The 21,705-nt window shown below is 46.5% G+C and overlaps 1 protein-coding gene across 2 annotated transcripts in view; it reads right to left on the reverse strand.

Moving 5' to 3' along the window:
- Positions 1 to 21,228, reverse strand: part of niban2b (niban apoptosis regulator 2b) — a 42,638-nt gene extending 21,410 nt beyond the window's left edge. The window contains exons 1-5 of one of the 2 annotated variants that reach the window (XM_064354456.1): positions 20,752 to 21,228; positions 3,717 to 3,847; positions 1,441 to 1,569; positions 1,162 to 1,267; positions 572 to 739 (exon numbers count right to left, since the gene is read on the reverse strand). In XM_064354456.1, coding sequence (XP_064210526.1) covers positions 572 to 739; positions 1,162 to 1,267; positions 1,441 to 1,569; positions 3,717 to 3,847; positions 20,752 to 20,806 — 589 coding nt within the window. In that variant the 5' untranslated portion in view covers positions 20,807 to 21,228. Of the gene's footprint in view, positions 1 to 571; positions 740 to 1,161; positions 1,268 to 1,440; positions 1,570 to 3,716; positions 3,848 to 19,854; positions 20,173 to 20,751 lie in introns of those variants that run through there. The other variant, XM_064354457.1, reaches the window with a different exon arrangement.
- Between the last annotated feature and the right edge of the window lie 477 nt (positions 21,229 to 21,705).

Here is a 21,705-nt window from a genome sequence, read left to right on the forward strand (position 1 = left end):
TGTAGTCTGATCGAGGCGACTCCCTTTCATGCAATGCCTGCTACTTCAAAAACCAAACAGCAATGAGAACAGGGGCTTTTGATGGACAGCACACCTGCACTTCACCAACGTCTGATGTGCAACAAACGCTAAAGGTAGCTCCAATGCCACTAAACACAATAGATGCAATCCCACCACACAAACCTCTTATGCTTTGCAGCTAGTGAATGTGAACCTAATCCACAGTACCCTAACTACTGTGATAGGAGGCCAGCAATTTGCATTCCATAAGAGCAAATCTCCACCCGACCTACATCCTCCTGAGCAACACGATCATTTCAGCTCATTTGAAGAAGGTGCAAGTTTTCACAGGAAAATCGCGTACACACCCCTACATTTGGAGGCGTTTGTATTTGCTGAGGTTGAGGCACTCAACTGCCAAGAAGCCAAGGCTTCCCCTTGTGGTTTTCTCATTGCAAACAGCATTGCACAGCATTCAAGTGAGAAACTGAACGGGCGAGAAGTATTCTGTTGCCTAAACTTAATCGCTGTTGGGTGTGCGTCCGCACGCTTCGGCGTGCGTTAGCCTCACCGTCGTTGGTGTGTCTGACGCAGTCCTGGAAGACGGCGTGCCATTTCTCCTGCTCCTTCTCCGAAGTGACGCAGAAGTAGAAGTGGCGCGCGTACGGGTGCCAGAGGATCAGGGGGAACTTCGTCGCACACTTCAGGAAGGGAGAGCTGCTGGCCTTGGCATTCACACCTGAAGTTCACATTTAAAAAAAAAAACAAACACGCATGAAGACCCGCACACGTGCACGCATACACACGCACATCTGCACACACTAATACATACTCTGTTAGCAGAACCAAAGGAAAACTGGCTGGACCACAGGCATGTTATTGTTATAATCATCGGCAGCTAAAGCTGTCCCTTAAAAAGGACGCGCTGTAAAATCAGAAATCATTTCTACACTGCTCCCTTTCACACCCTTCCTCTCCTCATTCCCTCCCTCCTTCTCTCTCCTCCTCCTTCAGCCCTTATCCCTTCCTCCTACTTGCTTCCTCTTCCCCCCCCTCCACTTCCTCTCCAGTCCTATCTCCTCCCATCTACTCACAATCTTCACTTTGCCCCTCCCCTTCCTCTGTCTGCCACTCAGTCGGCCCCGCCCCCTCCTCGCTCACCTGGCAGGCTGTTGCTGAGCAGCTCCACGTACTGGTCCATGGAGGTGAGCACTCTGTACCCGGCGCAGTTGATTGTTGCTTTAGGCTGCAGACCCCTCTCATAGGCCTGTTCAGAGGGCCAAAGCCAGAACACAGCTTAGGGAACAAACACGCTATTCAAACCGCCAACTACAAAAGCACCGATATGCCACAATGACACAAAAGAGCATGCGTCCAGGTAGCTTGCACAGGCCCAGGGATAACGGTGTGTGCAAAGAGTGGAACAGACTTCATACTAACCATCTTGTTTTCGAAGTACTGGATCTTGTAGGTGTCTGGCACAAAGAAGAATCGGTTACGCCATTTCTTGTTCTCCTCCAGGTATTGGAAGAGGGCCCCCGAGAAGATGGATTTGTCCTTCAGGGGCACCTGTGTGTCGGGGAGGGGGGAGGGTGTGTCAAGCACAGGCTCCTGAACCAATGACACTGTGGTACAGACTGTGATGTCATAAAGGCAGAGCAATGGTGAGAGGTGGCTGAATCGGACAGTGACAAAGCTAAGCTGCCTAGTTAGGAAAATGCATTCTATTAAATGGATGTGATGGGCATTATAATCCAGATGCACAGCAATGTGGGCCTTTTAGGTCTTGCTAGATTTGTACTGGGCAGAAGCTCATTGCACCCACCCGCTATTATTAACACCTAGAAGAGCTCAAACTAAAAATCATCGGGAGTGTTAATTAAATAAAATATCCTTTAGATTTTCAAATTCATTTCAGCAAACACATTCGCTTGTGTGTGCCCTCGTTAGGTGAATCAGCATTTTTAGAGCATTTTGGGAGTGTCCTCTAATTCCACCAGGAGACACGCTACAGGGTAGCACTTCAACACCTTAAATTAATTTACGCTTGAGGGGCACGGGAGGTCAGTGCCAGAGTCACATTACTCCCATGTTTACATCCTCACACGCCCACCCAGCGTCTGTCAGCCGTCTCAGGATCACAGCCTCCCGTAAATCACTGCCAATCGCCCCGAGCCTGAGCAGCTCTCACTCGGCACCAGTAAGGGTAGCCTGTGCGGCCAAGGCTAGAAACTGACTGAACCGGCAGACTTCTGACAACGCATGACACGAGCCCCACGTATGCATCTGCCACCAAACAAATGTCAAAAATAAAAAACATTAAAAAGAGAACTTCGGCACTCCACCGGTCAGTCCAGTACCACATGGGTATGCCAGTGTGAATCCACACGCATCTGAGAGTGCAAGAATCTGCTCATGTATGTGCATCAGCGTGTGTGTGTGTGTGTGTGTGTGTGTGTGTGTGTGTTTATGCATGTAATGCATATAAAGTATTTATAAATACATGCTTGTGTGTTTATGCGTGAGAGTGCCATTGCGTTTCTTCGTTATTGTATGTACATTTATATATTATTTGTATTTGTATTTGTATGTGAATGCGTGTGATTCATGCATGCGTGCATTTGCGCGCACGTACGTGCATGCGTGCGTACACTATGTGCGTGTTTTCTGTGGAGAGAGCAGAGTGTTAATGGGCTGCAGCAGGCTCCGCGGAGATTACCCTGAGCGCTCTGATGACAGGGCGGTGACGGAGGACTCGGCACAGCGATAATTACGCCCGCGTTAGGGAGCTGTGTTTAACGAGCCTCCGGATAGGCCAGCGGAAATCGCCCCGCGCCCTCCTGGTTTAGGGAGGAATCAGCGGCAAGCCGCAACCAGGAAGCCCACCGTTCCTCTCCTTTCATGTGGGGTATGTACGGCACCTGGCCACCGTGCAGGTAATCACCACTGTTCTCCCAACCCTCACAAGCAACTCTCCTGTGAGGTGGGTGAAGAAGAGAGACTAAACCACTCTTTTCAGCCCTGAGATAGTAATTTTAAAGAAAGTAGTAGTTCTAAAGAACTGCAGCTCTTTGAAGACCGACTTTTTCTTTTCTACCTCGTTGGGTAGAAAATTGCGACCCTTACACATTGTGTGTGCCATCGCTGATGAGTTCAAACGTGACACTGGAGAAACCGGTTTATTGAACACGTTATCTTGCGTCCGCTTGTCACCTGCAGAACACCCTGCTTTAAGCTTTCGGCCCAGGAGAAACGACTGATCGGTTAAGTCCAACGGTAAATTCAGAAATTTGCCGTGGGGCCCTGGTAGGGAGCGGAGGAGGGAACAAGGATGGAGATGGAGGACAGGCATGCAGCCACAAGTATTTGCCAGAAATCACTAATCCATTAACAAAAAAAATATAACAGAAATGTACAAAATTCAATCTGGTTTTACAATACTTTCCCATCCCATCCCGTTTTCCCATGAAGATTAGGAGCCCCGGAAGTGACATTTCACTGAAATCATTAAACACTGAACTGAACCCCCAAAGCAGACATTTCACTGGTATCAAACTGCCTGAACGTGCAAGTGAGCGCACATCCCTTTGCAGTGAGTCATTATGTACACAGAAAGGACTGGGATTTCACACGGTCTTGGGGAAAGGAAAACAGGGAATCCTGATAAGGGGGGGGTTAGGGGGGTCAGAGACGGTCCGAGCGAAGCCGCTCCTTACTTTTCGGTGCAGCAGCTGTGGCTGGGGTCCCTCGTTCCCCTCGAACTCGAAGCGCAGGCTGTTGACGAGGGCCAGGGCGTACTGCTGCTCGTACAGACGGCCGAAGTCGCCCATCACCTCGCCCGTCCGAGCTGCAGAGAGAGAGAGAGGGAGAGGGAGAGAGAGAGAGAGAGAGGGAGAGAGACAGAGAGGTCCATTAGGCTGAAAGGCACAGGTGGTGTTCACAGTCTCACAAATGTGTCCGTGTCGCGGTACCATCAGAAGTCGCGCGATTGGCCGCACGGTGAAGGTGACACAATGGCGACAAAGAGTCTACACTGTGGGGCCTGAAGTTCATGAGCAGGTATGGTATGGCATGCACCCAAATGGCAAGCCGTTACTTTGACAACAAGGAAAGCAAAGCCACAATGATGGCACATCACATAATTTATTCAGCAGATGCTATGTTTTTGTAGGCAACTTAGATCAACGACATTGAATACATTTTCCATTTATAAGGCCGGATATTAACTGGAGCGGTCTAAGTTAGGCAATCTTGCTTGAGGGTACATTACAGTAACGCGCAGCCATGGCTTCAAATCTACAATCTTCTGTTAATAAGTATAAGGAAGCATAAATCCTAAAAAGCCTATGAAAACGACCAAGTTCACAGGAAAGATTCTGTACATCAGGATTGCTTACTGGATGAAATGAATGCTTTGACACCTTTTCACTCATTTTTTAGTGTTACTCAAAGAAAGAAAAAAACCATACAGATTAAACCCCACCTCAGTTATCTCAAAATTCCTATTCACCAAAAATAAAACTTCCTCTTTACATTTATCTCACTGTGGAAGTAGATGTTAAATCACAGATTTTCTGAACATCTGACGTGCAGGATAGTTCCATAACGCCCACAGTGTTGACCTAATCTGGCCTCCGGAGTGGATCCGGCCAGACGGCAAAGGAAGTTGGCAGGAAAACAAAGTGGCTGATCATTAACTTGTTTTGAGAGGCTGGGGAAGGCCTGGCCTTAAAGGTTTCGCCTGGAAATCATCCAATAGGAGCTACTTGGGCCACCTTTGTGAAGCCCCGGCCTGGCGGACATCGTTTCCAGTGTGAATCCAGGTACCTGGCTGTTTAACTCTCGTCTGTTTGTTTAGCATCACAGTATCTGCCCTGTGGCTCTAGAGATGCATTGTGGAGGGGCCAGGGTGACTGGAAGACATGGGGCCCTCTTAGGATAGAGGAAATCGTCCCCCTCCCTCCCCGGCGGTGGTTGCTGGTGTGAGGTTAGAAACCAATAAAAACCCAGGCTGACCAATAACAACCTTCCTGCGCGACGCTACGGTCCGCTGCACGTCACCCTGTGAGGTCATCGGCCACAGCCGATTCGACACCAGGCCACAGCGACCCAACCGCAGAGTCTGAAACTGGCCCCGCCCACCCGCTAAATGTGGGCAGATTACGTCAGGGTCGGGTGAACATCGCATTCGTTAGGCTACTCTGATCGGACGTGTCTGCAGCCTGCTTTTGTCGCCAGTTGTGACACCTGCTAGAGCTGTATCGAACCGTGCACTGAAAACCGGCCCCTTAGCAGGGCGATCCACCAAGCAGCCCTCTCATTCAATTTCCTTCTGGCCGACAGTATCTGGTAATTGCCAAATTGCCACCTCTGACATTAATCAAAGGCACACGAAGAACAAACTGTACCAAGGAAGCACCTGCCAAACCTCCGGAGACTCTGCAGTAAGAACAGCTTAACAGAGTCACTCAACGCCTGGCTCTTGGCTCGGTCTGGACTATGATCTGTGGGAAACAGCAGCACCCAGGACTGGGCTGGGCTGGGCAGGGCTTGGGGAAAGGGGGGGGGGGGTTGGCGCAGCGGTTAGAGAGCTGGGCCTGCATCCAACAGACTACAGGCATCCGAACCTGGGCAGGGCACTATTCAAAAATAAACACTTCATCAATCAATACACTTCAATCAACCACCTACAAAATTGATAATATCTGAAAAATGATCTGTGCAACTCACCCTTGATATGTATTTACCCTGCAAATTAATAACAGATAAAGCTAAGTTGAGAAATAAAATAGCTGGAGAGTTTGAAGGCACCGCAAATAACATTCATGAGAAACAGGCAAAACCACCAGAGACCTCAGGGGAAGGCATGCTTGTTTACAAAGCAGGTTGTTTTTTTTTTGTACGGTACAGGCTACTGTTCTTCCATCGAAAATATTTCACATTTAAAAGTCGGTGCACAAACACAGGACAAACCTGCTATTACCAGAGCGCTCTCACACACAGTAAACATGATGCTGCTTGCAGATTATGCTCGTGCGTGCCAGCTATTCCCTGAATATTCCAATATGGCAATGGGTCTGCTGCTCCGAGCTCATCTGTTCAGCATTGAGGTAAAGCAGAATTTTGAAGTGGGGGTTGGGAGTTGGGCTGTGGTTTTGGAAAAAGTCATGAAAGATGGATCATATTAGATCCATGCAGACAGTGTATAATTAAGCACGCTGGTAAAGCCACCGGGACCTTGGAAATGGAAATGGGAATAGGAATGTGTGTGTGTGTGTGTTGTGTGTGCGCGCGTGTGTGAGAGAGAGAAAGAGAGTGTGTGAGAGTGCATGTGAATGTGTGCGAGAAAGAGAATGAAAGAGAAATAGAAGAATGTGCATGCATTCTTGAATTACGGGAGTGTACACTGGTGCCTGTACGGTAGCCGCTGCGGATCACATCGTGAAGTCAGAGCTGCCCTGAATCTCTCCCTGCTGACAGAAACTGTGCCGTTTCCTGAACAGAGTAACCGTAATGCTGGAGAACGTGGGGATGCCAGCTCCACAGGCCAATATGGTTGGCACAAGACCACCAGCATCAGACAGATGCATGCGTAACAGAACAAATTTGCATGACTCTTTCTTTTACGCAGCCAGACATCTCCTGAAGAAATGCAGGTATTGGATTTGAACCTGCAGCCCTGTGGTAACTACCTCATTTCCACACGTTAAAAACCACACTCACAATCACTCACATTAGAAAAGAAAATACATGTATGCATCCCACCCACCGCTTTCTTAATTCAATTCAATTCAATTCAGGTTAATCAGCAAGACACGCTGTAGCCACCTTCACACATGGAACATGAAGCACATTAACTTGTCCGGCAATGATAGTGTTTATACAACCAATGACTATCCGTTATTTTAACAGGTTAATTGCATTCATAAATGCTGGTGCCATTACTGTTGTCTGAACAAGTGGCTGTCAAATACTCGAAAATAGTTGAGGATGGTCAAGAGCATGACCAAGATCTATACAGCCCCAAAGACATTTGACTGTTAACTTAGGGCTTCTAGCCAAAGAAGCCAGCTAACGTCAATGTGTTTGCTAATGAAGACAAAGTGAATCATAACAGCTGCCACGTCCTGCCACAGTTTAATGTGCACATACACCCACAGGAACTTCAGAAACCTCTGTAAAACTACGTGACATGAATGTACGTATGCACCGTGTAGCTTGTAAGTGAGGTATCATTTATTTTGTGCACAAGCTCTGTTTACTTTCTTTATTTTTTGCAGTAGCAATAAAACAGTGTAGTGGTACAGATGGCTTGGAGAAACAAGTCCAGTTTTGTGCGCTTGAACCGTTAATGTGACACCTCAGCACTCAGGCATTTCAACTTAACGAGGTCGCTGACAAGTCACGCGATAGGGTGACTGCATCCTGAACAAACGGGTCTATTTAGCGTTCAGTGATTGAGGACCAATTTAAGTCCGATAGGGGCCGAAAATACCCTGCTGGCATATGCCCTTTGAGAAAGCGGAAGGCTCCCAATCGTGTTCCACTTTCCATCAGCAACTTCCTACAGCAGATTTAAACTATGACATCACACCACTGCTGCCCAGTGGCTACTGAGGAGCCAATCCCCAGGGCTGCTGAGGCAGATTCTCAAACACCATGTATCTCACACGCGAGCGCAAACGGGCGCACGTGTGCACACGAGCGCACCGGAAGGCTGGGGTTCTTCAGTTCGGACAGCGCGGTCACGGACTCTCAGCCAATGGGGGAGACGGGGAGGAAGCCCCAGCGGAATGCGGTTCTCAAGAGCTCGGGGTGGGGGGGCGGGGGGGGACGAAAGTCTCTAACGCCAAAGGCAGAACAAAAGCTGGAAATGTGGTCAGTGGTAAAGCACCCAGACAGCAGCGGAGGGAGGGGGAAAGAGAGGGAGGGAGAAAATATGGAGAAATTGCAATACGCGAGGCTCGCTTTACAATCACGCAGCGGACGGCTTTACTGTTCGTGAAGAAACGCAGGTACTGGAAGGAGAGGGGTGATGAAGGACTGAGAGTGGAAGAGAACAGAGGCACAGAAGAAGCCAATTTAGGAGCTGTGGGGAAGCGCATGATCGGGTGTGTGTGTGTGTGTGTGTGTGTGTGTGTGTGCGCGCCTGTGTGCAAGCTCACTCACACACACACTGTGTGTGTGTGTGTGTGAGTGTGAGAGAGAGAGAGGGGGAGAGGTGTGTGTGCACGCACGCATGTGGTACTGAGTCACTCCGACTGAGCTCCATGTGATCTTGAGCTCCCTTCCCTCTTGTACTTCATTACTTTAAATTGTCGGGGGAGGGTTCAATCTACCCTCTGTGGTGCTCTGTCCTTTATGTTAAATAGTACTTATATACCAAAGAGTATTGTTATATCAATCTGTGGAGAGTGAGAATTCCTTGTTGAGCATGACTGCAGCCATCCAACAAAGAGAAAGAATCCTTGGCCATTTAAGAGCAGTGTAGCTCAGCTCTTCCCTGACCTGTACACGGTAGAGTTCACCCATAAATCTAATCTAAAGGGGAGTACAGCATCACACCTAAATATGAGCAAACTCACTGCAGACACATCGCCCTGTGAGCCAACAGATGGGCGTTCATACACTAAGGACTGTACGTAGACTAACTGTAAATCTAACTCTGGCACATTGCTCTTTCTTGAACATATACACAAATATGTGTACACACAATCACTGTACGGAACACATACAATCCCATAGTGAGAAACGTGAAAAGTAAGTTTGCACCTTCATATCACAGTGCAAGCCAGGGCATGGGTTAACATATATGAGCTCACTTTAGGCTAGATTAGTTAGCTGCACGCCCCATGGATGGGTCAGTGTCCTCAACAGTATATTTATGTATGACTGCCAAATAACTGTTTATAACTGTGTTACTTTGTCAACGGTTCAGACATTGCTCCTGGCTGTTGAATTAAGCCTGTACACGTGCGTACGCATGCAAGTGCGTACCTTCTTATGTGTAGGTGCGTTCATATGCAAGCACGTTCGTTTGTATGCGCACTTGCATGTATCTATCTGTCAATCAGCGGACGCGTGCAGTCTCTGGGAGGTGTTAACATCATATTCTGAGAAAAAGGGTGCTTCTAACTGACATAAACTACTTAACCAGCCGATAACTGAGGAAACAAACCAAACTAACCGCTAGTCTGCAGCGCGCTGAAGAGCACACGCATGTGCCGAACCTGGCGCGGTGTAGTGAAGAGGTCATTTACTATGAGGACGATATGAAATCCCTTCTCTCCTGGGGCCTAAACACAGCCGCACTCAGTGTAAACACAGCCCTGCTAGTGGCCAGCGCTGGAATCCGTCAAACGCAAGGCCCGGCCATCCAGACAAGAGACGAGGAAAGAGCTGAACGGAACAGAACCAAAACCTAAACCCAAACCTACGCACACAATTTAATCTGGAGATCGACCGCAGCTCTACCGCACAGCAAGACAAATTGTCTGGTTACCGATTGACAGTTAATGACCAGAAAGAGTGAGATAAGGAAGGCACTTCCTTATTTGATAGAGTGACAGTGAAGTGTTTGGGCACTGACAGCACATAGTGTGTAAGCAGCGTTCAGTCACCGTTAACAGCACGAAAGGCGCATTTTGGCACTGGCGGCAGATAAGACAAAAGGGAGAGCCTTTAGACATTTGTTCAAGAGAACACAGTGTGCTGGGGAGGCAGTGAACAATGCGTTAACCACGCTTCAGCTGACTAACAGTGCGCCACTGATGCAGCGAGGGCCAGATCAAAGACTGCAGGGGGAGGGGGTTGGGGTAGGAGGGGGGGCGGTGGAAGGGAAACCACCAAATTCGGTGAGAGATGAGTGGGGACGGACAAAAGGAATTGGGACGATGACACAATCACGGCAAATTAAGGGACGGCCATGCCACAGAACTCAGTCAGCCAAACAAATCAGCCGGCATATTGTTTAGAAAATGTTCCCAGAATTGCTGACGGGGGCTGCGGAGATTAAACTTTTGAGGGGGGGGGGGGGGGCTGGGAGGCAGAGCTCATTTTCTGGAGTGAGTGGGGGAGCCGGCGTGCTCTGGTCCATATGGTAGGAATGGGAAGACTGTGATGATGAGCTTGTGCCCCTGTCTGCCCAGTTGCCTCTCAACACCTCCAGCTCTCTCACTGCAATATACTGCAGTACTGACGACGCCACACTGAATGAGAATCTTCCCGCTTTCCAAGCTACAGCACAACCACAAACAGACAGACAGACAGACAGACAGACAGACACACATGGCACTAGAGACACACACTGTGCCAGCTGGAGCTCCTAAAACAACGGTGGATGCCGTAGAGACAAGACAGGTCTTTGTGACCGGACATTCCAGGTTAGTAAGAAATCCAAATAATAAAAAGACAGAAATTAATTTTAAAAAGCGCAGGAGTACATTGTAGTCCTCCCAGACGAGCAGGAACTGAACCACTCGGCCAAACTCGAGACAGCGTTCTGGCACAGTGCCTCCACACACCGTCGGGCAGTAACGTCTCATATCTTCAGTGAATATCCCCGCTGTTGAGAAGCTGTAATGTGAGCTATTCAGGCCTCCAGGGAGGAGGGCATCTGCTCGGCAGACGAATAATAACGTGAAGAATTTTTACGAAAGGGTCTCCTGGGAAGGCGCTGGCCGTCGCCCGAATACCTTCCCGACAACAGGTGCGGCACCACACCTGAGCCCCAAACGGTCTGACACCATGTGGGGACCCAACGCAGCACACCACCAGCGCAACAGGGACGCACGCGTTAACACTTTAAAGTGCGGGCCAAACTGGTGGCCTCAAGGCTCACGGCGAATAGAGCCTGGGTTTTGGATATACTCACTGTCACCTCAGGCACTTTTTCCAAGGATAAGAGATTTAGCCTCGCCCCGAGGGTGTGGTATTCGATTACTTATGTCTGTAGGTGTCAAATGCAACAACATTTCACTGCCAGAGGTCGAGGTTTATTCAAAAGGTAAAGGGCCACACTTCACGATCTTTGGTTTGTTTTTATTGCTGGCGATTCAGTGCTTTTGCTGTGTTTAAGACCATACACTACATGGCCAAAAGTATGTGGACACCCCATCTAATTAATGGGTTTGGCTACTTCAGCCACACCCATTGCTAACAGGCGCATAAAATCAAGCATACAGCCAAGCAGTCTCCATAGACAAACATTGACAGTAGAACGGGCAGCTGAACTGTTCGTTGGGAGCTTCATGAAATGGGTTTCCATGGGCAGGCAGTTGCACACAAGCCTAAGATCACCATGCACAATGCCACGCATCGGCTGGAGTAAGGCAATGCACACTGCTATTATACTCTGGAGCAGTTGAAACACATTCTCTGGAGTGATAAATCACACTTTGGCAGTCTGGCAGTCTGACAGACAAATCAATGTTTGGCGAATGCCAGGAGAACATTACCTGCCCAAATACATAATGCCAAATGCAAAGTTTGGTGGAGGAAGAATAATGGGCTGTGACTGTTTTTAATGGTTTGGGCTAGGCCCCTTAGTTCCAGTGAAGGGAATTCTTAATGCTACAGCACACCGTGACATTCTAGAGAATTGTGTGCTTCCAACTATGTGGCAACAGTTTGGGGGAGGCCCTTTCCTGTTTGAGCATGACGATTCCCCTGCACACAAAGCAAGGTCCATAAAGAAATGGTTTGCCAAGTTTGATGTGGAAGAACTTAACTGGCCTGCACACAGCCCTGACCTCAACCCCACCTTTGGGATGAATTAGAATGCTGACTACGAGCCAGGCCTTATCACCCAATATCTGTGCCAGACCTCACTAATGCTCTGGAGGCTGAATGGAAGCAAATCCCCACAGCCATAATGTTCCAAAATGAAGTGGAAAGCCTTCCCAGAAAAGTGGAGGCTGTTACAGCAGCAATTGGTGGGGGTGGTGGGGCAACTCCATTTTAATGCCCATGATTGTGGAATGAGATGTTCAAATAGCACATATGGGAGTGATGTTTGGGTGTCCACATACTTTTGGCCATGTAGTGCATGTGTGTGCATGCACACGTGTAGGAGAAATTGTGTGTGAATGTGTACGCAGGGTGTGTGTCTGTGTGCATGCATGTGTGTGTGCGCTTATGAGTAATATGTGTTGCCAAGATGCAGGGCCACTCGTGTCTAATTTTGGCAGGTCTGCTGCGGTGCTTAGTCACTACCAGCTTCACAGGTGAGCTCCGCCCACAAGGGGCAGCGTCAGCATGATGGTCGGGTCCCCAGGTCCCTCTGCTCACCGGACCAGTGCACTATCAGTACACAGAGTCAATTGCACGCTGCATTAAACCCTTTAATCGGTGAACACTGAGAGTCCCTTTCGTTCCCTGTATTTCTGGCTATGACTGGAGGAAGTAGCCCCAGAACAGTAATGTCCTTACTGAACTGACTCACTGACTGACACGCTGACTTAGTCACTGGAATGAGTGGCTCTCCTACTTATAGAGCTCAAGACCCAATATGGGAGGAGGAGGCTTTGACCATTTCCTTTGTGAAATTTCAGAAAGTTTTGAAAGTCCAGTTCCTTAACCATTATGTTACAATGCCTTTAAGGAGGAAAGGCATATTCTGTTCATGAAAGAATGTGCTCGCAGCAGAAACCCTCAAAAAGTCTAAAATAAACAGAAGTAATGTATAGCATAATCATGAGACCGCTAAAGTCAGTGAAAGGCATCAATGCAGAACTATTTTTTTAATATCCCAGGGGGCAACTTCCCTGCGCTGTTCCAAGCTTGCTCAATAGCAAGAGGACTACAGTTCCCAACTGTGGGAAAATAGAGAGTAAAAAAAACACCCATAAGCCAGAACAAGATAAAGACTTCAGCAAGGGGACTCTACACAACACGGCACACACTAGTATATCACCATTCTCTTACGCTAAACGTACACAAACACAGACACAGGCACACACACAGACACAGACACACACATCCAGCTTGCCACGACCCTGCAGGCTTCTTTGTGGGCCAAGCCATGAGAGTGCCAGGCTAGCCCAGCACCAGCGGCCCCCAGGATCAAATCCCCCGATGAGGAAATTCCGGGTGTCAGTCAGAGCAGGGACGTGCGACCTGCGTAACTAGTGAAACTTCCCTCGCTTTCTCCCAATAAGACAGAGAACACCAATGACTAACTGAGCTGGTCCTTCCACCTCGTCGGTTTCAGCCAAGGGCCGAGAGACAAAAGAGGGAGGGACAGGAGTTTTAGGACCCGTCAGTCCTCTTCCCACGCGTGTTTATACAGAGGGGGCGACAAATGACCGTTTCACCAGGCGGACCAATCCCATGATCCAATCACACGGACCGCCTCCGTGCCACGAGAGGGCTCCGCCCCCCTCCCTTTTTTTTGGCAGCAATGTTTCCATCCACAATTCCGATGAATTAACGACAGGACAAGGAAATAAAAAAAAAAAGTATATTCTGCAAATAAGGATGACAATGAAGTGCACAACATTATACTAACACCTTCAAGGAGGATGACTTGCCCTGATAAAAACCTTATTCTGCAAAACCAAAACTGTGAGACCTATATGCAAACATTCCACAGCTGCCCAGTAGTCCCACTTAAATTTTTTACCATATTTAATGTTGTTTGAATTGCTTGCTGCAGTGATCACTTTGAAGTACAACGTTCACATGAACACTCACCTTACGAAATCACTGAATCCACGCCAGTACATTCTTTCTATGGCTTTTAGCAGCATTTATTTTGGCAAAAATACAAATTACAAAGCTAATCTCTCCATTGCAATATTTAACTGTGATTTTAAAAAAAGTTGGTTGAAGGAGGTTTAAATTTTGTAATATAAAAATATTAGGTACATTGTGATGCACATCCTATCATGATATGTTGTGTATTATGACTAGTACGGTGGTGCATATTATGATAGGAATCACCTTGTTAATATACAGTACGAGAAATATCCTATCCTTTGTAGCTAAAAAAAACAACAGATTCTCAGGCTTAGGACCTAAGAAACCACATCTGAATTCTAAACTTGAAATACTGTATCTGTCAACACTGACAGTCATTCCACCTTGCTACCTGGAAGATAAGTCTAAGGCCTCAGAACAATGGGCCAATTGTGTGCAGTGCAACAGGAAATGATGTCATCCCAAGTTAGGAAAGCCTTTCCAACTTGGAGTTAGGCCAGAACCAGCCACACCTTCAGAATTAAATTACCAGGTAGAATGATGGCCACAAATCATGTTAGCAAATTAAAAAAATCACTGCTAAACTTAAAACTAAATTTAAATTTTTTTTTAAAAAAACCTTAAAAGGCATACTATGCAGGATTTTCTAGCCTTGCTGTGGTCCTGTGTTTACAATAAAAGAGGTCTCCTCTGCAGTCTTCAACCCCACCCACTCACCCTGTGAACCCGACTTCAGCCATCTAGCTACTCAACGTACCTAGGTGGATAGCTAGAGGTAAATTTACAGGTCCAACAGAAAACAAGCCAACTCCGCATCGCTTTGAGAACTCTGCTGTCCCATTGAGGAAAAGCAATTCTGAGGTTGACCTTGAATGAGCCCTGCTGGCTTGTCATTTCACTTTGCTGTACTTGCGCTTCTTTACATCCACCATTGCAGTAGCTAGCTAGCTAGCAGCACTGCTGAAATAAGATCCCAAACCACAGGGTCTGTAGCCATATCCATCCCTCCCCAACACAGAAAAGAACGACATGCCCAGAAACGCCCCAGCATATTTTAGTATAACGAATACAGGTAAAAGTGAATACATTCAACAGAGAAAAAGACAGCTATTGCCAGTGCATCATAGACATGCCTTAGCATAGTTATTTTATAATATTTTCAAGGCAAAAATCCTGCACAGTATGCTTTTAAAGACATCATGTCTCTACTGTGGACTAGAAGTGAGCGGTTTATTTTCTTTAAAAAATACACTCCAAGGAAAACTTGGGTAGAAACTTAATTGGGTGTGAGTGGGTTTTCTTTTTCTGTTTGTTTAAATGTTGCTTTGTTTGTGTTTTCACAACATGACGCCAGATGGTCTGTTCTCTGAGACATTATTTCAAAGCTCACTTCCAAGACCAGGACTCTCACAGAAAAAGCTCACTTTCAAGACTTGGACTCTCACAGACACAGGAATGATATCACGGATTAATGGAACCAAACAGCCTCACTCAGAGACAAAATGCAGGGACTCACAGGAAAAATACTGCTGGGTGATGACCAGCAAGTTATTATTTCAGCTATAAATATGAGGTTATATGACATCTAATAGATGAGGGCAGCCCACCATGGGTCAAAAAGTTATAAATATGATATATAAAATACAGAGCAGATGTCTCAAAGAAAGTAAGTTAGTCTTCAGAAACATCAATCTAGAGCAGTGGAATGAGTTGAATAACAAAGCCTGACTAAATACATTTACAATGAAGCGTTTATCAGATGTTCTTTTCCAAAGAACCAAACACTAGTGAACCCATTTATAACAGGTCGGACCAGGCCTTCACTTAATGCATATTTTACAGCTTGAATCAGATTTGATGGAGGTGACTGATAGCCCCACTCCCTGACTCACTCTCAGCATTAGCCGAGTTATTCCGAGCGCTCCATAAAGACATTCCAACTGAGCTGGTCAGCTGGAGTGAAATGGTCAAGCTGTCTCATTTTGAAACTTCTTCCCAGCTCTGTGGAGGGAGACGGCTTCTTTTTTTATTTTAAAAGTTATTTTAAGCTGGTCGACAAGGAAATCCAAGCTGGAAAATTGAACAACAAAAAAAAACGAACAAAATGAACTGGATTCGGTCCAGGTCTGCTTGAGACGGCGAGACATAAAAAGAGAGTGAGTTACAGAGGGAGGGCGTGTGTGTGTGTGTGTGTGTGTGTGTGTGCGCGAATGTGCTTGCGCGTGTGTGTGTGTGTGTGTTTGTCCGTGCGCATGTGTAAGTGTGTGTTTTGTCAGTGACAAATGTGCACCTCATTAGTCCATGGGTGTGTTGATACCTGTTCTTTCACACAGGACCTCTCTGTTTGGGTGAGAGACACACCCCAAAGATACACACAAACCCAACCCTTCAGTACCCCACAACCCTTTCCATCCCCAAGCCCCCCCCCTCCCCGCCTCCCCTTCTGCCACAGGGCAAAACATTCTGCACTGGAATTTCCTGTCCCCCCCCCCCCCCATTCCCCCCCTGACCCAGGACCACCCTGCGCCCCTTCGCAAGCCCTGTCCTGAACCCTATGATTACATGCGTCCCCCCCCCCCCATTCAGAGAGACACGCTCACAACACACACACTCATCTGCATGTACAACATGGCAAATGTGTGTGCAGACACAGCGTGTGAAAAACTGCATGTGTGCCCTTTTGTTTAATACCACATATGCTGTCAGGTCAGTAAACAGGATCATTGGCTGTGCTGACTATACCAACAATCCAGCTGGTTCCAGCATTTCATGCTACACTGTTACGTGCTCCAAGTGCGATTCGCCTCTGTTGTCACAGGCTCACAGCTACTCTTATTAACCTATTTGAATGTTCTTCTTAGGTATGTAACTTTAGGTAAGTTTACTAAAGTGTTATTTAACATAAGTGTGTGCCAAATTAACCAAATACCAAATGTAATAGCCCAACTCCTGCCTCCAAGTACCATTTAAGTGAGGCAAGTACAGCCTGAAGAGGTACGAAGGGTGCGTTCAATAAAGATTGTATCTTCTGGTATGTGATGGTCCGCCCTGGACCATGGCCAGGCCGTCAGATTCCCAGACTGTCCTCCCTGCCCTTGTCTGTGGCTGCCATTTTTACGACACCAGAACAAAAGAGGCGGCCTGACCGTGCAGCAGGGACGCGAAGCGGCGGAGGCCTGTCTGGAGACCGCTGCAGGGTTCCCCCGAAGAATCAGGGCGGGGCAGCAGAATGCAGCTCTGTGTGGAGCCCCTCCCCTTTCACTCGCACTGCAATTACCACACTGCTCTTGCTTATGTTGCAGGGGCTCCGGTTATCACAAGAGAAGTGAAACTAGCCAGAGTAGAATTTTCAGGTTGCCTGGAGACCAGTGGTAATGGTGCGTGTGTGGTTTCCTGAGAAAACTAGGCAACCATGGCAATCACTCCATACATCGATTTGATGTCAATTAAATGACCAGGGCCGCCTTGTGATGGTCTCAGCCATCAATTCAAAAATGTGTTTCCCTTTGAGAAATGCATGTTATGACCACACCCTGAGGGCCTGGTTGGAGTTGGGGAGGGGATGGGGTGGGTGAAGGGGTTTGTTGAGTCCTTACATGTCTGCTACATTCTTGATAAGAAATCAAGACTAACCAAGTTTGCTAGAGTTGGCAAGAAGGCTTAAATCAACAATAATAGTGCAGGACCTTGAGCGTCTGGGAAATCCCCTGCAGTGAGAGAGGCCTGTAGCTTTCACTCAACATGGGTATTGTTTCTGCGGCTTTTCTACAGTGATCCCAGTGATTCTCTAAAGTAATCTGATGGTCGGCTCCACTGTTACTATGGTCATACATATACTTGTTGTATTTCCTGTAAATTCATATTTCTGACGAGGTGTGCCAAAGAAGATACCACTACCACCAGCTCAGCTCAGATCGTACACCTTCGTGAATTTTCACAGTACATCAGTGTTTCCGCTATAATGGCAGCAGAGACGACACTTTCTTTTTTAAGAATCCAGAGCTGACTATCTGGTCAGTTAATAAATTTGGTGGCCAGAAGTGGAAATTCCAGGTTTAGAAAACAAAAGTTCTCCTCAGTATGTTGTTCCAAACACCTGGCTTTGCTAATTAGCACAATTGTTCAGCCAAGAGAACTAATCAGTGAAGTCAGCTGGCTGAGTCCATGAGTGGATGAAACAGATAGCAGGACTTTTACTTTCTGACCTCTTGACTTCCCACCTCTGTCTGTGGCAGCCCCACTCTGAATGGAAATGCCTGAAGCAGCCTGCAGCGGGACATCAGACTGGACCAAATTTAACACAGTCGCAGATTCACAATATCTCTATGGTGGATTGACTGCTATATGTGTTGGGTAGCTAGCGTGCAGCAAGCCATTAATACAACCAAGAGCAGAGGACGCAAGCAGTGCAGCATCTCAGAAAAACTGGAGAATTGAGACGAACGCAGGGGCCTTATCCCAAAAGGGACAGGAACAATGGCTAGCTTTCTCAAAAACCGAGAATTCCTGAGAACACGTGGACCGTTGTTGTCCGTGGAGGCTCCTGAATTTCCACCCGCAGACAGCAGAAGCGCGCACACACTGACTTAAAGCTCCAGCACACACTCCTACATTTTAACACATGCTCACACTCACTCTCCTTTAGCATTACTGGAATTCCAAGGATGACACACTTCTCAAGCGTGGCCAAACAGCGTCAAAGGTGTGATGGACGTCACTAGCCAAGAAAAGGTCTACGCATTTCAAACTGCAGTGCGTCTACAGTTTCTGACACCACGGCTGGCCTGAATTAAACTAACTAGACCCTAACTACCAAAACTGATATTCAGTGCAACTGTTATCTTCAAGGGTATGATACTGAACATATAGTAACATAATAGCTTTGATTTACTTCAATTTATGAGGCTCACATAACCTTCATTTATTTTAACATATTGAGCATTTTTATTACTGTACATTCACAGAATATATACGGGTGAAGCTACAAGCTCAAAGATGAAAATGCAGTCCCTTTACATCACAAGATCAAACTGCCACCCAGTTTATGGACTGAGTGCTGAACTTGGTAACCATGCACCATGCGAGAATAATAAAAACAAAACATCAGCTATTCATAACGGATTGAGAAACCACAGTTCGACATCGCCCACAAATGTGACACATTTGGTGCTGATGTAGGCTACATAGTCATTGTCCACTGAAAGAGGAAGTGAGGTCATAAATGCCCTGGGCAGGGTGACAGGGGACTGCAGTCAAGGTTCCTCTCTGTCCAATGGTTCTTTAACTACCACAATACTCTATCACTCCACAGACACGAAAAACACAAAGAGCACTATGGGAAATTCCTGCATGAATAGCAACAGCTTGTGCTTCAGGCATCACCTCATGTCCTTGCCTAAAGTTTGACTTGGCTTCTTAATTCCCACAGCCACAGCCTAAGCAAACTAAATAATATATCCAATCAAGAAACCACCCCACCCCCTCACAAACACACCTATTCATACAAAACAAAATTAACCACAATTTTCCATCTCATAACTAACATGCAATACCAGGGTACAGAAAAAACACTCCCAATGCATAGCAGTTTGAGACACTACTGGTCGTACTAGAAGCAGGACACCGGTTGGTGACATTACTACACTATTACTATCACTAACTTGGTTGCACCAATCAAATGTTTCTTTTTTTTCTCCACAGAAAAACCCAGTTACTGGCTAACATCCAAGAGTCACTGTGACACACGATACCTCCACTCATTTTGGATTCATACTCCCATCACTAGCTAAACTAACTTGCACTGGGAGTTCTGGTTTCATCTCTCCTGACTGTACTGGTAGAATGCATCTAGCCACCTGCGCAGTGATTCTGACAGCAGAATCATTTCACTACTGCAGCTGCGACTCTATTTGGCAAGTGACCCACTGTCCACACCCCATCCTGCCTTGCAGCAGCTCTAGAACCTGCAAGGTGCCTAGTCCCCATGGAAACTGCCTGCACAAGCTCCTACAAGCAAATGAGCAAAATCCCTGCATCAAAATGAATCTAAATGCGCAGAGAAGTCCCACAAGATCTCCCTTTGGTCAAAGATTCGGTGGTGGAAGATAAGCTGGTGGAAGAGTGAAGAACAAAAACTTGCTATTACAACACACTCACCTATGACTTGATGTGTTTTTAATTGATATGAGGATTGTTGGTACATTCTGTGGCAACCAGGAGGGGTGTTTTCATGCTACCATTCCACAGAGTCATTCCCGAACTGGTGTGATTCATCTTCCTTACAAGGCCTAATACAAGCCAGTCTGCAGGGCCTTGAGTCCAGCAAACAAAAACAGCTATGATAAATAATAAAAGCTACCAAATAGCCCAAGAGTAAAGGCATTTTTTGCCACACAGCTCCGATTAATTTCATTTCAGTTTGAAGTTCTAACTAGATCTAACTAGAAGCAAGTTTGTGTACAAACAGTAAAACTTCGCCATGAAATGAACTAATCTGGTTCCTGTTGGAAGAACTTCGGGTGTGGTGCTTTGTGTTAATTAGGCAAATGTTCAAAGATCATTTCCCGCTTTTAGGTAAACTACCGCACCCATTTCGGCTAAGAAGCAAGACACTTCTCATTTTCTGACCCTGAAATGAGTATCAACGCGTGGTATCGAAAAGGCGTCACAATAACAAGGGGCTCTGAACTCCTAACAAATTCAAGATCATTCGTATTTTTATATATTCAGAAAAGCAAAGCATTTATCAAACAAGTGTACGATGCACACAAAACTACAATAATTTTTCTGGTTTGCCAAAATGTTACCAAATTGACGAGATTGAAGCGACGCTGCACTTGCATAGCTGTTTTGCCTAAACTGATGAAATGCGTCCGCGCAACATAGGCTATTCAGAGCGAGACGTTCATCCTCACTGTGTTCCCAATGAGAAGGGTTAAACAGTTACCTGAGTCACAGTCATGCTTAACTTCTCGTGAATTATCAAAGTCGGCTACAAGTATCAGCTTTCAACAGAGAAACGAGAAAAGTAAATGCATTCTTCCCAGACCTTACCTGTAATCATCTCCCGCTTGCCTTCATCCAGGTGAGTCGAAATCACATCCCCCATGGCGACACGACAAACTTCAAAACCCAGCACCGAAACCGATAATCCTTTTGCTTTTTTCCCAATTGACGCGTGGATAAAATAAATGCAAATGCGGGGTCCAGTAAAAACTAAATAAACAGAACATAAATAAAATTGTTCTTGGGTGGTTACTCCTTGTTCTCTTGTGAGCGTCCCAGCTTAAAGTGTGCAGAATAAGCGTGTGATTCTTATACTTTGGAGAGGGAAAACTGAGAGCGACAACATAAATCCCAAGAAATACGGTAGCCTTCAGTATCAGTGAGAAACTCCAGCTGGGCTGTGCTGCGGAGACTGTAGAATGCTGTTCACTCGCGCAAGACACACCCTTACTCATTACTAGTTTAACGTGTTGACCTCCTCCAGATTTTTTTTCTTAAGCGAAACGAAGGTGTGGTCTTGGGAGTAGGAAGAGGGATTCAGGAGGTGCAAGCACCGCAAATCTAGAGGGCGGGGGTCCAAAACTCGCACTTTTGCGGCAGCATAGAAGACACATCCACACAGTTTCAGTTGTAAAATACGTGCAGGGCAAGGGAATTGTGTCAAAGGTTAAATTTAATGCATGGCGTTATTCTTGTGCTCCCAAAGCACAGATAACATTAAACTTTACTACTCTGGTTGGGGAAAATAGGAAATGACACGATTCAAATTCTCATTACGGAAATATGACCATTCTTGCACAAGCGATTCATGCAAGCCAGTGAATGCGTCTCTTATACTGTGGCTACTGTATGAGGTGTACATAAGTTTTTCAGAAGTAGAAAAACGAAATGTGTTGTCAGTCCAACGCAAAAAAAAAAGTTTTAATGTATTTTATGAGAAAAAGGCACTATGTTTTAAAATCAACATAAAGCGCAATTCATTTCAGCAGCGAAATGTCTATA

The sequence above is a fragment of the Anguilla rostrata genome, chromosome 10, assembly GCF_018555375.3.
Source record: "Anguilla rostrata isolate EN2019 chromosome 10, ASM1855537v3, whole genome shotgun sequence".
In the NCBI taxonomy this organism is placed as follows: domain Eukaryota; kingdom Metazoa; phylum Chordata; class Actinopteri; order Anguilliformes; family Anguillidae; genus Anguilla; species Anguilla rostrata.